This window comes from Giraffa tippelskirchi, chromosome 10 (genome assembly GCF_054371585.1).
Source record: "Giraffa tippelskirchi isolate mGirTip1 chromosome 10, T2T-mGirTip1v1.2.pri, whole genome shotgun sequence".
Lineage (NCBI taxonomy): Eukaryota > Metazoa > Chordata > Mammalia > Artiodactyla > Giraffidae > Giraffa > Giraffa tippelskirchi.
This window is the reverse complement of record NC_137284.1, coordinates 74120561-74141033: the sequence shown is the minus strand read 5'-3', so window position 1 is coordinate 74141033 and position 20473 is coordinate 74120561. Positions and strand designations below refer to the sequence as shown.

The 20473-nt window shown below is 35.5% G+C and overlaps 1 protein-coding gene across 18 annotated transcripts in view; it reads right to left on the bottom strand.

The window, feature by feature from the left end:
* The window catches only part of HDAC9 (histone deacetylase 9), a 788642-nt gene that overhangs the window by 451759 nt on the left and 316410 nt on the right, over nt 1–20473 (bottom strand). For 9 of the 18 annotated variants that reach the window (XM_081537682.1, XM_081537690.1, XM_081537695.1 and 6 more), the window contains 4 exons: nt 19756–19997; nt 15771–15921; nt 14666–14792; nt 12088–12209 (listed from right to left, as the gene is read on the bottom strand). In XM_081537682.1, the coding sequence (XP_081393808.1) occupies nt 12088–12209; nt 14666–14792; nt 15771–15921; nt 19756–19997 (642 nt within the window). Of the gene's footprint in view, nt 1–12087; nt 12210–14665; nt 14793–15755; nt 15922–19755; nt 20014–20473 lie in introns of those variants that run through there. The other 9 variants (XM_081537684.1, XM_081537687.1, XM_081537686.1 and 6 more) reach the window with 5 other exon arrangements.

The window sequence follows — 20473 nt, the reverse complement described above, 5'->3', positions numbered from 1 at the left end:
TCTGCTATATGTCAGGCACTGTGTTGGGCACCTTCATGAAATACGTTTTTGCTTATCATAATCCTGAAATCCAAATATTTTCCATCCTTTACACTTTAAAAATTGTGGCTCAGAGAAGTCCTGTAACTTGCCTGCAGTCACACAGCTAGCTGGTAGTGCTATGCTAGAATTCTAACCCAAATCTATATAACTCCAAACCGTGAGATTATTTTCTAAGCTCTGTCTTTCTAGGCTATATTAGCTTTTTCACACTAGTTCCCCCCACCCCTGGCACACACACTAATTTCTACTGGCAAGTAATTTTAGTTAGATGTTCAAAGTTCCTACTAAGCTGATTAATTATCAAACAACTCTCAATTGACACTTGGTCTTACCTCTAACTAGTTATCATACATACCACATGCACAATCAATCTGTGAGACTAGTTTTCCATATATTGAATTGTGAAACTTAAACTATTTGTCTCTTGTTTTAACATAACCATATATCTAACTTTTCAATAAAAAATTCTTAGGGACATTAATTTCTATTATGCTTTTCACTGAAAAATCACATGTTATAAATTTGTACTCTTTTTATATTACAAAGATCCTTACTACTCTACACCATTTAATTCTTGGATAAATACTACAGCAGTTTATCATCTGTAACAGATCACCTTGTACACCACTAAGGAAAAAAATGTAAAAGTAAAAAATATTGCTGGTTAGACTGTAAAATATTATGTTAGATTCATTCGGATATGTTTGTTTAAAAAATGAGCAAACAAGTCAAATTATTATGCTGTACACTTCACACTTACACAGTGTTGTCTGTGAGTTACATTTTAACAAAACTGGAAGAAAAAGTGCATATCAAAGAAATATGCTGCTGCTACTGCTAAGTCGCTTCAGTCGTGTCCGACTCTGTGCGACCCCATAGACAGCAGCCCACCAGGCTCCGCCGTCCCTGGGATTCTCCAGGCAAGAATACTGGAGTGGGTTGCCGTTTCCTTCTCCAGTGCATGAAAGGGAAAAGTGAAAGTGAAGTCGCTCAGTCGTCCAACTCTTAGCGACCCCATGGACTGTAGCCTACCAGGCTCCTCCATCCATGGGATTTTCCAGGCAAGAGTACTGGAGTGGGGTGCCATTGCCGTCTCCGTCAAAGAACTATAGTTGCTGGAAATCGCTAACTTTTCATAATTTAAAGGATCAAATCTATCAAAAAGGCTCCTTTTAAAATGTAATTTTGCTATGTAAAAAATTAAATCCTATTTTTAAAAAGAGTTGATTTTTCTAATTTTTGGAGAGCCAAAAATTGGTTTGTTTTTCTTTCCTTATCAAACCTCTAGTGTTTGATATGAAGAGAAAGGTAAGAAAAACACAGGGGAAAAAGTCCTTATTATTTTCAAGTCTTGCTTACAGAGTAGCTCATGCTCTGTTCCATTCTAGTATTTCATCAAATTCATTCTCAAAGTAGCAAAAATCAATGGAGTGTTTGATTTCTATTAAGGAGAAGAGAAAGATGACATATAGAAGAGGATACAGAATAAAATACAATAGAATGAAACATTAGGCAAAGACTTTAGCATAAAGTACAGCCTTCCTTCCAAAACGTGATTTAAAAGTTATTTCAGTCTATTCTCTTTGTCATAGTGTTTTCAGCACATGGATTTGTTAGTCATGACCACACTGAGAAAGAGAGTCAAACACTGTTGACTTATAATCTTATAAAAAATTTATTATAATTAATTGGTGAGAACTATATTGTTTAAATATGAATCTATCACCTTAAAAAACTGCAAAGTTGTGTTTTTAAAATTTTTTTGAAAATGGTTTACTGATTTAAAAGTTATGGAGAATCTTTCATATACATTTGTAACAGATAAAAATAAACCAGGTTACAAATCATTTTTCTTTTTTTTTTAAAGCAAACCATGGACCAAGTTTTTTGGTTCAAATTTTGTAGGATGAGTTAAATCATATTCTATTAACCAATATGAGTGTATTTCTGTAAGTATAGTTATGCCGAAATAAAGTTTTAAAAAAAAAATAGTGAATGGCTTGCTGCCTTTTGCTATCAACTCCAACATGTGAAAAGCTTGGAAACCTTCACTGCCATCCTCACCACAAGAAGAAAGCTGAGCAGATTAAAACCAAAGAGATTTTCTTAGATTCATCAGAGAACTGAGGTCTCAGAGCAAACTGCCATTCCAAAGCCAGGAGAGACTGAAAAATAACAAAAATCATAGCTGAGATCAGTTAATGGAGAAGAGAAGGCACTGGAGCCAGGAACTGGTAGGAACACTCAGATGTTAATTTTGATGAGCTACTGGAGGCTGAGTGTGAACTAGCTTGAGAGTTAAAAACCCCAGGAGCCCAGTCTCAGCAGGGAAGAGTACATATTCAGAGGTTTTATTTACAAGAACCCAACCATGTTGTCTAGGTGAAGATAGTGAAGAATCCCCTCTTATCTATGTTATGATAGGGAACAGAGGTGAAGGGGGAAAGAAAAGCAGTCATTTTGAAATATACCCAGTAAAAAAGTACAGTTATAAAATATACCCAGAGCATTCTACATAACAAAACCTGCCCTCCAAGGGAAACTGTTTACTAGAACTTTATTTGACCTGCAGGGAAAGACAATTAGGCAACTGTAGCCTCTTCTAGCTTTCCTATCTCACTTACACGGAAGATTTTTTAAAAAGCTAAGAAACAGCTCTAGAGTTCAAAGACCACAAACTCAGGGACCACTAAAAACTGAGATTTAATTTTAAAATTATAGAACACTGTCCTTCCCCAATGCCTTGGTTGTGATTGTGTGTAGTTGCTCAGTCATGTCCAACTCTTTGTGACCCCATGAACTGTAGCCTGCCAAGCTCCTCTGTCCATGGGATTCTCCTGGTGAGAATACTGGATTATGTTGCCATTTCTTCCTCCAGGGGATATTCTCAACCCAGGAATCGAACCAGCATCTCCTGTGTCTCCTACAATGGCAGACAGATTCTCTACCATTGAGCCATCTGGGTAGCCTCCAATGTCTTAGCATCATATTAACAAGGTTCCAGTATAACAACAGTGGATTGCCAATGAGAGCGGCAAGATACACTCCATTTATGAAGGAGTTCTTAGGGAAAACCCAAAATGGAGAAAGAAAAAAAACAAAAACAACAAACAAACGGCAACCAAGGAAACTAGAAGAAACCCAATCCATGGCACCTACATCCACTGAAAACATTAAACGCAGCCATATTAACATAAAATCTCACACAGAAAGCTTAACTAGTCAATTTCTAATATATCATGTCCAGCTTTCAACAAAAAGTTGGAAACCATGCTAAAAATGAAGAGAAAACAGTCTGAAGAGATAAGGCAAGCATCAGACCAGACTCAGTTATGACAAAGATTTTGGAATTATCAAACAGAGAACTTAAAATAACTATGAGTAATATGTTAAGGGCTCTAATGGAAAAGGTTGACAATATGTAAGAACATGTTAGTAACTGTAAGCAGATAGGTGGAAACACTATGAAAGTACCAAAAGGAAATACATGCCTGAGATCAAAAGTATAGAATGAAGAATGCCTTTTATGGGCTCAAGAAGAAATTGGACACAACTGAGGAAAGAATTAATGACCTTAAAGACATGTCAATAAAAACTTCTGAAGTCGATGGGCAAAGAAAAAAAAAAAGAATGAACAAAATACTTGCCAGTCTGGGACAATTGCAAAAGACATAACACATGCATAATGGGAAACCAATAACATAAAAGAAAGAAGCAGAAGACTATTCTTCGAGCAGTAGCTGGAATACACAGACAAGCTCTCAAGCTAGGAGTCTCAGGGAACATGAAGCAGTATAAATACCAAACATCAGACCCCTGCTCCCATCATATTCAAACAGTAGAAAACCGAAGACAAAGAATATCTTCCATGAAACCAGAGGATATTAGAAAGCATCTTGCCTATGGATCAACAACAATAAGAAGTGAATCAAATTTCTTGTCAGAAACCATGCAAGCAAAAAGAGAGTGAAGCATTTAAAGTGTTGCAAGGAAAACAATTCAGCAACCAAGAATTCTGCATTCAATGCAATTATCTGTTAAATATAAAGCAGAAATAAAAACTTTCTTAGACAAACAAGAACTAAGGAAATTTGTTAGCAGTAGAGCTGACTTGCAAGAAAGATTAAAAGTACTTTAGCAAGAAAGAAAAGGATATAAATCAGAAACTCAAAGCTATATAAAGGAAAAAATAAATGAAGGTAAAATAAAATGTTTCTTTTTCTCATTTAAAAAAAATTCTTTTTAATTGGAGGATAATTGCTTTACAATGTTGTCTTGGTTCCTGCCATACATCAACATGAATCAGACATAGGTATATATATGTTTGGGCTTCTCTGGTGGCTCAGAAGGTAAAGAATTTGCCTGCAATGCAGGAAACCTGTGCTCCATTCCTGGGTAGGGAAGATTCCCTGGAAAAGGAAATGGCTACCCACTCCAGTATTCTTGCCTGGAGAATTTCATGGGCAGAGGAGCCTGGTGGGCTTATAGTCCATGAGGTCACAAAGAGTTGGACATGACTAAGTAATTAACAGTAACCAGACATATGTTCCTTCCCTTTTGAACCTTCCTCTAGTTTTCTTATTTTTAATTGATATGACTATTCAAAATAATAATACCAACAATGTATTCAGTGATCTGGGAAAGTGAAATTAATGACAGCAAAATTATAAAAGATGGGAGAGAGGAATTGGGAATACTCTGTTTTAAGGTACCTATAGCCATAGAGCAGTATAGTGTTATTTGAAAGTGGGTATAGATTTGCTACAAATGTGTACTTCAAACTCTATGGAAACCATCAAAGAAAAAATTTAAAAGAGGTACAATTGATATGCTAAGACAGTAGAGAACATGGAATCATATACAATGCTCAGTTAAAACCAGAGAAGAAAGAGGGGAAGATTTTTAAAAAAAATGATTAAGTATAATGACAAGAATACAGTTATAAACATGGCAGATATTGATCCAAGCTGAGTGCCGAAGAATTGATGCTTTTGAACTGTGGTGTTGGAGAAGACTCTTGAGAGTCCCTTGGACTGCAAGGAGATCCAATCAATCCATCCTAAAAGAGATCAATCCTGGGTGTTCATTGGAAGGTCTGATGTTGAAGCTGAAACTCCAATACTTTGGGCACCTCATGCGAAGGGTTGACTCATTGGAAAAGACCCTAATGCTGGGTAGGATTGGGGGCGGGAGGAGAAGGGGACGACAGAGGATGAGATGGTTGGATGGCATCACCGACTCGATGGACATGGGTTTGGGTAGACTCCGGGAGTTGGTGATGGACAGAGAGGCCTGGCGTGCTGCAATTCATGGGGTAGCAAAGAGTCAGACACGACTGAGTGACTGAACTGAACTGAATATCTATAAGCACTTTAAATGGGACTGATCTAACATACTAATTAAAGGAGACTGTCAGAGTGGATCAAGGAAAAAAAAAAGACCCTACTGTACACTGTCTATTGGAGAAGGAAATGGCAACCCACTCCAGTATTTTTGCCTGGAAAATCCCCAAGGACAGCGGAGCCTGGCGGGGTACAGTCCATAGTGTCACAAGAGTCGGACACGACTTAGTGACTAAACCACAACCATACACTATCAGAAAACCATTTAAAAAAGAAAGACACAGAGAGATTAATAGTAAAAAGTGAAAATGAAGTCTCTCAGTCATGTCTGACTCTTTGCGACCCCATGGACTGTAGCCCACCAGGCTCCTCCATCCATGGAATTATCTAGGCAAGAGTACTGGAGTGGGTTGCCATTTCCTTCTCCAGGGGATCTTCCCAATCCGGGGATCAAACCGGGGTCTCATGCACTGCAGGCAGATGCTTTACCGTCTGACCCACCAGGGAATCCCTTTAATAGTAAAGAGATGAGAAAGATTATACCACACTAACACTAGGAAATAAAACCACAATGAAAAACCATTATATATCTATTAGAATGGTTAAAATTCAAAACTCTAAACTGAAAATACCCAGTGTTGGCAAACTCTGATCCACTGCCAGTAGATCTGATCCACTGCTGGTCAGCATTCAAAACAGTACAGCCACTTCAGAATACAATTTGACAGTGTCTTACAAAACTACACATAGTCTTACCACAAAATCCACCTATTGCATGTTTAGGCTTTCATTTAACTGAGCTGAAAACATATATCCACATAAAAATCTACGTGTGAATGTTTAGGGCCACTTGATTCATAATTGCTAAAACTTGGAAGGAACCAGAACCCCTTTCAACGGGGAAACAGTTAAACAAGATGTGGCTCCTCCCATATAATGCATTATTATTCAGTGCTAAAAAGGGCTTTCAAGCGACAAAACATGGAGGGATCATAAATACGCATTGCCAAGTGAAAGAAGTTTGTCTGAAATGGCTACATACTGTATGATTTCAAATATATGACATTCTACAGAAGGCAAAACCATAGAGACAGTGAAAATATAAGTGGTTATCAGAGGTTGGAGGATGGAGGGGTAAATGTATGGAGAACAGAGGATTTTTAGGGTAGTGAAACTAGTCTGCATTATATTGTAATAGTGGGTACATGGCATGACATTTTGCATTTGTCAAAATAACCACCAGGGAAGCACAAAGAGTAAACCTTAATATAAATTATGGCCTACATTAACAATAATGAACTGATAGGCATTCATTAATTGCACCAAAAATACCACACCTCACAAGATGTTAACAAGAGCGGAGACGACGGGACAGTGGGGAAAGTAATATGGGGACCTTCTGTACTATGGGTCAATTTTTCTGTAAATCTAAAACTGTTCTAAAAACTAAAAAGTTTATTGATTTAAAAATGAAGTCAATGGCAGAAATTAAAACTCTGTGTGACCCTAGTGAGGAGAGAGCGTCAATAAGAGCTCTTCCTATGGTAAAGGAAAGAAACAAGTCCGCTGCTATTTTTGTACACCATACTAGGCTCCCAAATGCCAGAGAATGTGCAAAGTTAACAAAAACCTTTATTCCCATCTTGACATTTAGCACTGCAAGAGGCAGAGAGCTTATAGTGAATACTTTCTCTCTTTCTCCTTGTTTTCTCATTTTATCAATAAGGTGGCAGAATACAAGTCCTTAAAAAGACTTTCCACAACAATAAGCAATTCAGTTTTCACTGATGAAAATAAATGAAATTCAGTTTTTTGTCAACTAGAAACATAAAATTAGGGGGTTCCCAGGTGGGGTGGCAGTAAAGAACGTTCCATCCATCTAAGTGTTTCCTTAATCTTAGGTATGATTCTAAGTGCATGACATGCATTACTTAACTGAATCCTCAAAACAACTGTATGAACCAACAGCAATAATTATTCCCATCTTAGAGATGACAGAAAGACGACCTAAAGAGGTTAAAAAATTCCCAAGATTGAGAATCTATATTTCAATCCAATAGTGGATTCAAAGCCTGTGTTACTGTGCCACATGCATGTGTGCTAAATCACTTCAGTTGTGTCTGACTGCCAGGCTCCTCTGTCCATGGGATTCTCCAGGCAAGAATACTGGAGTGGGTTGTCATGCCCTCCTCCAGGGGATTTTCCTGACCCAGAGATCAAACCCATGTATCTTAAGTCTAATGTATTGGCAGATGGGTTCTTTATCACCAGCACCACCTGGGAAGCCCCAGTGCTTCTCAATTCTGGAAAAACTGTTATAAGACTGATCAGAAAGAGTATATTTCAATCACTGTAAGCAAGAGCCACTACAGTAGAACTAAGCCAGAGTACTAAGATATATAAAAATACCCCAGTTTTAGTCAATCTAGAATAAGATTCTGAGTGAATATCTATATAAACATAAGTGCTATCTTAGTGCTATCTGTGCAGAAATGTGTGTGCATGTCCACGTGTGCACATGCATGTGTGTTTGTATATTATGAGAAAGACACAGAACTAGAAAAAGGAAGAGAGAAAAACACAGCAAGAGAGATTTTAAAACATTGTTTAAAAATCTCCTTGTACTAATTCTGGATTATAATAACTTGAAAAGGTCACCAAGGTACCACTATATAACTTCTAACTGTTATACTGAGGGAGATTTATAAAGTTATATGTCTCATCTCTGCCTTCTTTCCAATTACTCAGTGTGGAAAATGACATTGGCCTTCCAAAACCTTAACTTATGTTTGGACCCCTTCCATCTTTGAGTCTTATTCTACTGTTGCTGACCATTAAAAAGAATACTTCAGTGGGGCTGGAACAGCCTTACTAGCCCAAGCCAAGCTTTAGCTTTATATGGCTTGTGCTCTTTAAGAGGTTAAATCTAGCCAGCCAGCTCACTTTGTTCAGAAGTATTAAATGGAAAGACTGTAACATTCAAAGTAAGGCAAAGTTCATTGGGTCAGACCCCAATAATATAATGGAGCATAAAACCTCTAGAATTTTTTACCATAATATTTTATGAAACATATGCACACAGTCATTGGAAAAGAATCCAGTTCAAATGGTTTTGAAGGTCAGTTCAAAGTCACTGCATATGTAGTATCTCTGTGGGAAATATGTTCTATTTTAGAAGTAGCTGGACCCAGAAGCTTCCTTTCCCTATTTTATGTTTTATTATCAGTCCAGCAATGTATTATACTGGCAAAAAAAAAAAAAAAAATCACCTACTACCACATGATATAATTTGCAGCCAAAAAAAACCTCAAGTTTAGCAAAATAGTACAAATTTCAGAATCAACAAATTCTTGTGTTATAGAACAGAGGCCATCAGAGGGTAATTCTAAAAGGAAGCGCTACTTTAAGTGTGGGCAATAAACATAAAAATTAAAAACAATTATTTTATTCTCAACTTCATTTGAAAGCCTTTGACATTCATTGTTAGGAAAAGAGCAAAAGACTCTCAATTCCTGTATTTCAAAGAAAACTGAAATAGGAACGGGCCTGAGTAGAGCTAACAATTCACAGAATTCTGAGGTTTCCAAAAAGCCCAAAAGGTATGGGCAACTATGATTCTCCTTAGGGGAAGGAAGTAAAGGTCCACTTTGCATGACAAAGGTCAGATTTCTGCAGGCAAATGAGACTTCTGTAGTTGACTGTTCCTAGGCTCCCCCAGTCTGGCTGAGTTCTAAGAGGTCAGGAGAGGTTCTGAATTTAGCTCACTGCTTTGGGAACACCCCTGGGGCCACTTGATTCATTTTAAGGTCATTAGGACTTTCCTTACTCTGGTTCCAGCTTTAGTTCCTTCAATCTTGCTATCTCATACTGGCAATTCAGCACCAATGTAGGTTAAAAAGAAAATGAAAACATTTAGTATTATATGCAGATCAAAAAGATAGAATCCACTTAACAACTTCTTTTAAATATAAGACTGAATTCAATGACATTCAAGTAGACCTCAGAGAGTGATAACAAGGCATCCACAGAAAAGCGAGATTATTACAGCTGTCCTGGTATTTATATACTATATGATCAATGCCACTTCTCCAGATTTCATTTAATATGATGTAGCTTTAAGTGAAAATTATCCTAAACAGTTTCCTCCATCATTACATATGTTTAATTATGATACTTTATTGCTTACTTTTTTGTAATAACTGTTGAGTCATTAAAATATGACAAATGCTAAAGTAAAAACTATTACTTTACACTACTTCAGTGCTTTTCTATTTAGTGCAAATATACATCTAAACTTTCTCACAGTGAACTGGAAATATACCAAATAGATTATATTTACAAAAGTTGGAAGAGTTCTGCTTATTTGTAATTAATGAATGGTATCTCTAAGTATTTTAGATAATGTGTAGAAAACATCTGTATTTAATTATATCATACTTTTTTCAGACAATGGGAATTGAATTAAGGAATATTTTGAAACCCCTAAAGAGATGTAAAAGTATTAATGGCTTTTCAAGAACTTTATTGATACAATGCTGGAAATGTTTGGTTTTGCAGGTCAGCAGCCTTGACACTTCATAAATAACAGATATTCGATATAAAGGGAAGAAACTTAAAATACTGGGCAAATACAGAAAATACATCACTAGAAAAGACGGGGGCTGTAACTTTCCACTATTATTACATATCACATAAAGAGATACAGAAGATGAGTACAGACTGCAATAAAATTTTGTAACATATAAGCAGGATTTCTCTTTGAATTTTGTTGTAGGTTGAGAAATTCTACAAGAATAAATTCCTACTCAGTCTTCAGAGGAAAAGTCCTAAATTGTTCTCATGGGAACAGTGGGACACAAATAATGGGTTTTTAGTACTCGTCTTTATTGACAAAGATCAAATGTGCTTTCTGGTTGCTTACTGGCTCCAAATGCCACTGCTTTTCAAAGTCAGTGTCAGTTCTGCAGTCAGTTTTCAATCTCCCAGTGGTAAGAATATATTCAAAGGCTATGTGCACAGCGGGGTAGACGTCTTTCCCCCTGAATGTAACTGTATCACTCATCAGTAACCTCCTGCCATAAGGGGACTTGTGTTTTCTTTCCTTTTAGTGACTCCTCAGGTTCTTGAATACCAGTCACTGCCCTGAGACCTGGGGCAGTATTCACATAATCTCTGTCAATAGTTCCTACACATGCCATTGGTGCAACTAAATGTCAAGGCTGCAGATCAAAGTTCCCACATTCTAAAACCCATGTCCTTTACGGATCAATTTTCATAAACTATATGCCATGTTTTAGAAGTATGTGGAGGCTCACTATTCGCTTTATTCCTTTTATCCCAGAGAAGTTTATTTATATGAAAAGTGATCTGATTGGTAGATAACAGTGTGAAATTCTCATGCATTACATAAAACATTCTTTCCTTTGTATTTCCTTTTATTGAAGTATTTTACTCTATCTAGTATCTTACAGTAGAAACGCAAAAACCTTTGGTCTATTAAAATAAAAAGGCACGAACTGCTTTGCAATACTTGGCCATCCTTCCCCAGTGTCTGGTACAATATGGGCTAGACGATAGACCAAATTCTTACTAATGCTTGATTTTATTTTTAAATATTCATTATGCTGGAAGTAAATTATATGACAGAAAACAGCTTCAGCATGTGTTTTTACAATCTATTTTCATTTCAATTATTCAAAATTTCTTGGGAAAATGAATATAATTATTAAAAATCATTTTTGTTCTGTAGATTTTATGTACAAATTACATAGACCTATACTTATTCAAGGAGATCTGAGTAAAATACAATGAACCAAACTACCTGCTCTGAATATCTTTCACATCAATTTTGGTTATATTTTTTAATTTAAAACTTTCTTTATAGAACTATATTTAGAAAATCTCAAAAGATTTACAATATCATGTATACAAATGCTATTTATGCTTATGCCTAGCTAAAGTTTAAATACATTTATTATAGAGGAATAGAGCACATAACACATTAAATATGCACATGTCAGAGGGCTAAAAAGGAATATGGGAAAACAAATACAGACATTAAAGCCATAGAGCTGTTGACTAAATTCCAAATTATTCCAGATTCATCATCCCAGTTCCCCTAAGCAAATTTTAATACAATCACACGAGATTACTAACTACAAAGCTTCACGATGACTTCTCCTATAATCTGTGAGACATTAGGCAAGTCACTTACTCAGAAGGTAAGACTTGGCCTTGTCTGTTTTAGTAAACAATTACAATTTAAGGTTTTTTAAAGTGTGAGGAAAAAGAAGAATATTCTTTCCATTTTTCTGGTAAATGAGTAAGGCTCAATAAAAATCCAGATAATGGAGGAAACTACAGAGGTCCTCATTAATGGAGAAGATTTAAATTTTCTGAGAAATCAAGCTTCTATTTTATTTAATTCTCCTCTTCATTGCTAATAAGAAAATAATTTGTCTAAAATCTAAATGCGATTAATCAAAAAGTTACTTTGATAATATATGGAATGAATTGATGTATTAACAGAAATAGGGGTGTGTGTGTATGCATGTGTACATATTTGCTTCTGCTGAGGGCAGAGGTCAGAGAGTCTAATAGCTATGATTACAAATCCTTTGACATTCCTCTAGACATATGGCAAAATAAAGCTACAGGAATGCTATGGAAGAGCAAGTGAAGTCTTCTTGTGAAACTGACTTACCAGTTTTTCGAAGGGGGAAATCATCCTTTGCATCTTGTGCTCCAGGTAATGTGTATTTGTAGGACGGAGGCGTTCCACTCAGGGGTGGAGAGCTTTGATCCAATGACGTGTGGTGGGCAGCCCTACAAAAGAAAAAGAGGACTCATCATTTGTCCTGGAGTTTTTACTGCACACTGGTCAGCAATAATCCATTGCATGTGCTGCAACACGCATCTCAGCTGTGTTCACGCTCTTCCTTTTTAGTGTGTACAAACCACAGCCTCATGTACTCATGTAACCAAGTTCACTTTAGCAGTATGTTACAGAATGATGCAGGATGCCCAAGAATGCCCACTGTGTGTTTGGTCATGTGGTCACATAGAAAAGTTCGCTTCATTAAAGGAAAGAATTTACAAACAGCTTGAGTTTTGGTATCTGAGATTATTATGTGTGTTTTAAGAGCCATATTAATGGAAAAGCCATCATCTGAATCCTTTTTGGTCAACTATGTAGAACAACCAAGGTAAAAGTAAACACAGAGAAGGACTTCATTTTTAAAAAATTGCTAGGTAGTCCACGAAAGTACATAGAGAGAGTACTATGCCAAGAGACCCAGGTTTCCTGACTTCGACAGCAGTTCCAAGGTAAAGACTGGAGACACATTCTTCTTTGTATAAAACTGAACTCTCAAAATGTGTTGTCTTTCCCGCATTAACACAAGTGAAAGAGATACAGTTGTGTCACTGGAGAATAGTTCAGGACTGAACATAGACTACACAGCCAATATAAACATCTATAATCATTATATATGAAGAAAACATTAGATAGGACATAGTATCACCACCATGATGATTCTACCAGTATTATTTCTTTGAATCAACAGTCTCGAGAATTAACTAGTGTGAGGATATTTCATCTGATCACAATTGGCAAAAAAAGTATTAAGTTCAGATTTCACAAATTAATGACTTATGGCTTACTGTTCAGGAGTTGGATCCTACTGTTCAGTACAAAAAAAAAAAAAGATTGCTAAGTAACATTGGAGAGCCATGTCAAATATACCCAAGGGAACAGCTAAAGAATTTTCAGCTGACAAGTTGTTTGCATGTAGCTGCTTCCCACTTTTAAAAAAAGGAATCATCTTTTCTTAAAACAGGGTTTAACTTAGAAGGGATATGAATTAGTTATAAATTATATATGTAATTTTAGGTAATAAAACAAAATTTGTTTTTCAATATTTTTGATGTTGATTGAACATGTGGAAATTTTCTTCAGGGATTGGCTTTTCAAGTCAATTGACAATCATGATAAAAATTATATAAATTATTTATATAGCATTCTGGAATCTGTCTTATTTACCTTTTTGTTTTTGGATGCAGAAATGGGAAGATATTTATAAGACAGAATTAGAAAAACAATAACTCTTTAAATAGAACTCCTGGCATGCTTGAAATGTCAAGATAACAGAGTATCAAATAATCAAGCATTTATTCCCTTATCTTTATGATGCAAGTAATTAAAAATAAGTAAGTATAAAATCCTAAACATATTTTATAAATATGAGAGGTGAAAGTGAAGTCACTCAGTCGTGTCCGACTCTTTGCGACCTCATGGACTGTAGCCTACCAGGCTTCTCCATCCATGGGATTTTCCAGGCAAAAGTACTAGAGTGAGTTGCCATTGCCTTCTCCAGGGGATCTTCCTGACCCAGGGATCAAACCCAGGTCTCCTGCATTGTAGGCAGACGCTTTTACCGTCTGAACCACCAGGGAAGACAAATATGAGAGAGATGAAAGTATAATCTATTAGTCTATATTGAAATATGCTTTGCCTATAAGTTTTTCTCCTGATTTTTAAAAATACCACCTCCCTCATACTTTATAGAAAGAATTGTGTGCTGCATCATATCTCTTTACTGGACTTGGGAGAAACAAGGTTGCATAAAAAACTGTAATACCACAGTGTATTGCATGTCAATTTATATGTTAAAAACAAATCTACTCTCATTTTTCAGGGTGGGCAGGGGTAAACTGGTCACTGGAAACTTAGATGTATCAGTCAGCTACTTTTCTTATCTTCCCTTCTCTTCCTTCCTTTGTCTTCCTTTTTACTTTTTTTAATTATGTCAAAAATCTTCTGGAGTTTTAAAAAATAACTAAGATCTCCATCTTATATCAAGCCAAGTAAAATAAAATCTCAACCAGCCAGATCTTTAGAAATTATTGTAAAGATATCAGATTTACCATCTGAGAATAGAAAAATGCAAAATATGAATTAATTTCTATGCCCCACCCTACATTTATTAATTATCCATTCGGCAAAGAACATGTATAATACTTTCTAGCCCTCAAGGTGGTACTTGCTAACACTTATTTAAGAGCTAATCTCTGTTACACACTTTACCACATTATTTTATAGGGCCTTTCCAGAAATCCTCTTTTTTACAGAGAAATATTCCAAGCATTAGAGAATTCAAGGAACTTGCCCTCGGCCATATAGCTCAGAACTTGGCAGGCCAGGGATCTGTGCCCAGGTCGGCTGAATTGAGAACCTGTAATCTTTACCCCCGGGGATGAAGAAAGCCAAACGCTGAACATACGTGTACCAGAGCTTGGGATGGCGGCTCACGGAATGATTTTTTCCATTAGTTGGAGTGTCTTTTGTTGCTGATTTACTCAACAGGAATTCTTGAAGCTTCTGCTTTACTTCTGTACTTGCCACTGCCCCTGAAACACACACACACACAGAAACAGATGGTGATTTGGGGTTCTGTCCTTTCCTGCCTCTGGAATATTACTGGTCACAGCATATGAGTTTTCCTATTAAAAGAAAAAACGAGAGTCTAAACAGGCTTTAGAAAATGACATAGTAATGTTTCATAACTACTGCTTCAACTGCCAATTTTCAAAAGACCTCCAATGATTTAATTGCTTTTACAGAGAGGGGATTCCCAGAATTAATAGTAGTTTTTTCCTAAGCTTTAAAAAATATTGCTGAGGAACGAAGCACTGTTTTTTAAAAGTCAGGAATCTGGGGGGACCATTTAAGTGATTAAACACATTAAAATGAACTCTTCTGAATTTCTAGTTTTCAAAAACTAACTTTAAAAAAAAAAAACTCTTTTGAGCATTGAACAAATAAATAATGCTGACAATTTCATTTCAAGTCATCACATTTTAAACCTTGCTACGACCTGATTTTGAACTGACCTCATGCAGGGGAATTATTTGGATCTGTCTCCCTCTTGTGGATAGTTGTTTTTGTTTTTTTTTTAACACAAGTTCTACCTTAAATCTTTCCAAAGTCTGGGTACTTAAAAAGTAAATGAGAAAAGGCTTGACTTATTAAAAAGTAATCACTACTTGAATGGGAAGAAGGTGGAGTAATGTGGAAGTAAGTTTATTATTAAACACAATGCCATAGCTATATTGCCTTAGCATAATGTTATTTTTAAGGTGCAAAATAAAAGATATTATCATCTTTGCCAAACAAGGTTAAGTTTACTTCCAAAGATGCCTGTAGACTGAATGCAGAGAGCTGATATGTGAATGTCAAAGCTTTACATTTGGGCCCATAATTTATTCTTTTACTTAAACACAGACAATTTTGACAAGTTTAATTCCACTCTTTATCAGGCTCCTTTCTGAATGACAATCAGCTAAAGATGAGGGAAGAGATCCATCTTTTACCCTGGTGCCTCTTACTTTCTCGTCCTCTATCTTTGCCTCTGAGAGGAGGAAGCTGCTGTTCTCTGCGATGCCTCTCTACTTCCTGTTCTTGCCTCTGCTGCTCCAGTTTCTGCTCCTTTTCTAGCAGTTCTTGCTGCTGTTTAATGGCTAGAAGTTCCTGTTGCAACTTGCGAGAAGAGAAAGACATGAGAGTGTGCAATTTTTTTAGGCTTCATAGTCATCAATGACCAAAATCGAAATGTTATGAGCTTTTGGAACTTACTTCTATTTGCTTTACATTTTACCCCTTTTTTTTCGTATATTATTGAAATCTAAAGACAAGCAACTAATGCCATTAATTGTTTCACTGTCATTAACAAGCAAGTTTTTAGGTAGCTTCATTACCTATGCCGTCCTGTCAGAATATTACCAAATTCACTCAGATCTTCAGTTCCTTGAGTGACTTTTCTTTGTGCATATGAAATACATGATACAGCGAAGAAAGCCAGGAATTTCCCAGAAGTCTGTTTTACCAAGTCCCTCACAACGTAAACAACTGAAATCTTAACTTCTTATCCTAAGAGACAGTATGAACATAAATCAAACTGAGTAGAATAGTGAGATATGAATTAATTTGGGGAAAATACATCTGAAATAAAATGAAGGCTAAAAGTTTCAAAACCTTACAAAGAAGGTTTTCAATAGATGAATACAATCCCTAAACCTACCACAAGCTATTTTCTCAAAATAGCAAAGTCTAATTAATTAGTTCACTCAGCACACAAAACTCCTCAGTTACAGACTGGTCAAGAAGAAATCACTTCCCCAAGACTACACTTTGATGCACTACTGTTTGGCTGTTTGAATCCCTTGAATTCACTTCTAAATAATGTACAACATGAATATAAAGCATTCTTAAAAACCATTTGAGTTGTCAGTTTTCTCAGACTGTGAAACAGACATCGAGGAATAATCGTAAATGTGTCCACTGAGGAATAACTCAAGACTGAGTTCTACTAGGCTCTGACATTATTAGATACAAGATCTAGACAACTTACTAAGCTACTCAGAGCACGGGTTCCTCAGATATAAGACAGAGAAATAATCTCCCTCATGCATTATGTTCAAAATGCATATGAAATTTAGGTTACAAGTTTGACCAATATTAATTTTGTTTTGATATTAATGAAGTTAGTATAATTTGCTGTTTATATGAGATAGGTGTCTAAAACTCTGAACTTTACATTGAAAAGTAATAGAAAAAAAGTTATGTGGAATGGTGTAAGAATTATTGTGGAGCAACAGGAAGCCAACTCGGCACGTCAAACATAATAGCTTCTCTCGTCCCAGGACATGGTTAGAAGCATTTCTGGTTTCCTTCCATATTACAATCTCCGGCATTTTGGATGTGCTCTACTAGTCTCTTAATAATAATAATTCTCTTTTCTAACAAAAAATTTCATAATTCTGCTTAAACTTTGCCTTAAATGTTAGTTCTATACAGATATTGGGGTTGGTCAAATTGATTTAGTGTGCCACCCAAAGCCCAAAAGGAAATGAATATCAATCTCTCTTAGGCATCTAGAAAAGCACAGAATTTAATTTCCACAGCTACTATTCATTGCTGAGGACTGCAGGAATGAGGTTTAAAAAAAATTCACTCCTCCGATTTCAGATGTTCTAGTCCAACACAGAGGCAGAATGAAGAAGCAGCTTTGGAGGCAGACAAGACAAGATTACAAATCTTGAAGCACCCATTTACTAGCTATGTGGCCCTGGGCAAGTTACAGTATTTCTCTGAGCCTCAGATTACTAGGTGGAAAAATGGGACAATAGCATCTAATTCAACAGATGTTGATTATAAAAGCCAAAGATTCAAAACACTAATATAAATAATTAAAGCATCATGCTGTGTCTTTCTTATTAAAAAAAAAAACAACCTAAATAAATATTAAAAGCATCAACTTTTAGCCTTATAATATATAATACAAAACAGTAAAGTTAAAAAGAAATTAAAGCAAAAACACTTTTTAAACTTAAAATGAAATTTTAAGCATGTCTTTAGTTCCTGAAAAAGCAACTTATTACTCTAGAAAATCATTCCAAAAACTAAGTTTTCCATTTAGCTATCTCAGAATCATTTTTCTCCCCCCTTTTCCAATATTTTCCAGATGTCAGTAAACCTTATACTACTTTGTTTGGGGGCAAAGTAACAATTACCTACTTGCTACTATTAACTTTTGAGTAAAACCAAACTACTTTAAATTCTTAATATTGATCTTTACAACTATAACAGGCATCAAACATAAATGAAGAGATGCATATGAAGCTATAACTTATTAGTATTGTCTGATATTCAGGGCAACATGGCTTGCATAACATGGCACAATGAACCAGATAGTTATGTAAACCCTAAAGTATGGTGAAGAATGTAAATTTTACTCATTCATCACTGCCATCTTAAGATGTCTGGAATGATTGAAGAAATGAATCTAGACATCACTGTTACTATTACTGTTTCAAAGGTCTAACTGAAATAATGTTTAAGAATCATTAAAAAAAAACCCATATCTATAAACTAAATGAAGGTTCCCTACACTGCAAAATATAGCCATGATTCCATATGGGACTTAAAATCCTCATTCTTATTTTTAGGGTATCTTACAGATCAATAATTGGAGGAGTTCTTTTAATAAAGTTATTTTAGTTAAAGGAAAAAAAATATTACCCTTTATATCAGATATCAAAGAGCTTGTTTTGAAAAATAAGATAAAATTTCCTGCTGACTAAGGAAATACGAAACAAAGAACATAGGGAAGAAAAAGCATCTTAACCTTCTCAGACACTATAATAATCAGTATGGTAAAAGTTTATAATACTAACGTAGATTAATTATATATATTAACACCATGTAAATGTGTTTGTACTTGATATGTAAGTTAGTAAAAGATCAAGTGCCTATAATACAATATAATAAAATATGAAATAATATCACATTACCTTATTATAATAATATATTAACATAGTTAAGTCATTTTTTTGAAGGAGCTGGACATAAAAAACTTTATTATAAATATTTGCTGCTTTATATTACTGTCATAATAAATTCAAAGTAAGCATCTACTAAGTCGGACCAAATTAGCTTTGTTTTAAATATCTTCGTCAAGAAGTTGAAAGACATTTACAAATAAAACTGAATACTTATCTTGGATGATACAAGAGACTAAATAGATACAAACACATCTAGAATGATCTTAAAATAGTCAATCACAAAAAATTCTGGGATATGGACATAATTCCCTTAGAATAACTTAATTAAACAACTTGGGTCTCAAATTATCAACTACTCCCAAAATTCTTTCAATAAATTCTTATCTAATCTATTAGACTTAAATAAAAACACTGAAAACATCTGTACCAGTTTCTTTACATATATATATATATATATATATATATATAAAATTCTATCCAGCTTTTCATTATTTTATTATTTTGAATGTATACATTATGAAGTTTTTTCCATAAGGAAGATTAGGGCTTATCCAGGACATCTACTTACAGACCAAAGACAAAAATAAAAAAAAATTAAAAGTAAAGGCTCTCTCTTCACATAAAGTGATTCATTTATCCTCTCTGGTAAATAGTATATGTAGATTCTTTAGACACATAAAATGTGTCTCCTCAGGCTCACGGTTCTTCTTGATGGAGAGTAGATGTGGCAAATGGACAAAATCATGTAGAAGAGAATCTTAAAAAGGGTAAGAAGTTACTATTCTCAGACACTGATGCTATAAACTAACAGATAAAGGAGTTGTAGAGGCCCCTCTCCAAGAAGCAAAGCAGGATTTTTGCCAGGATTCCTTTTACTTACCCTAGGTTTTCACTAGTACAACCCCAGTTTCCTCCCAGCCATGAATCCATATCTTTTCAGGATGAAACACCCCCCTCTGCTCCCTCTTATGCCCATGTTATGGCGCAGACTCCCAGAGTCAACAGTCAGAGACAAAGAAACGCTTGCTACCTTGATGTGCTCCTGAAGCTGAGCCTGGTGCTGCCGTGTCAAGTTCTCATGCTGCTTCTGAAACTCTGCGATCAAAAGCTGCTTCTGGATCTGCTGCTGTTGCTGGATGAGGAGTAACTCCTGCTGCAGTTGCTTCTCACGGACAACAGGGTCCACCACGGGCATCATCATCCTGAGGTCTGTCCTTAGGTCTAAAGGCGAGATGGGCTCCAGGCCCACAGGAACTTCTGACTTCACATCGACTGGAGAAACCAAAAAAAAAAGGAGGGGGGTGACAGAGGACAGAAGATTAGCACACTGATTTGGAAACAAATTAGAAGGGAAAGACACTATACCCTACTAGATTTCTTTCAATGCACCAATAAATTTAGTTCTGTTTTTTTACTAGGATGATAAAAAGTCTTCTGTATAATAGATTTGATCAAATGCTGATTTTCAGCTAGCACTTTGTACTTTGACATGAAATCTTTCACATTTCTCTTTTTCAAAGAGATGACTCCAAAGATTCAGGGGTATCAAAGTTGTTCGTTTATAACATTTATTCTACTGGACCACTGATCAAATTCAAGTTGACTTAAGACAAAAAATGCAACACTATTGAGTAAAAGATGTCATGTGATATTAGAAAACTTCTAACACAAACAAATTTGTACACTTACAAACATTTTTGTTTGTAATCAGAAGATACATTCCTTAAGAAGTAAAGCTTATAAAATAA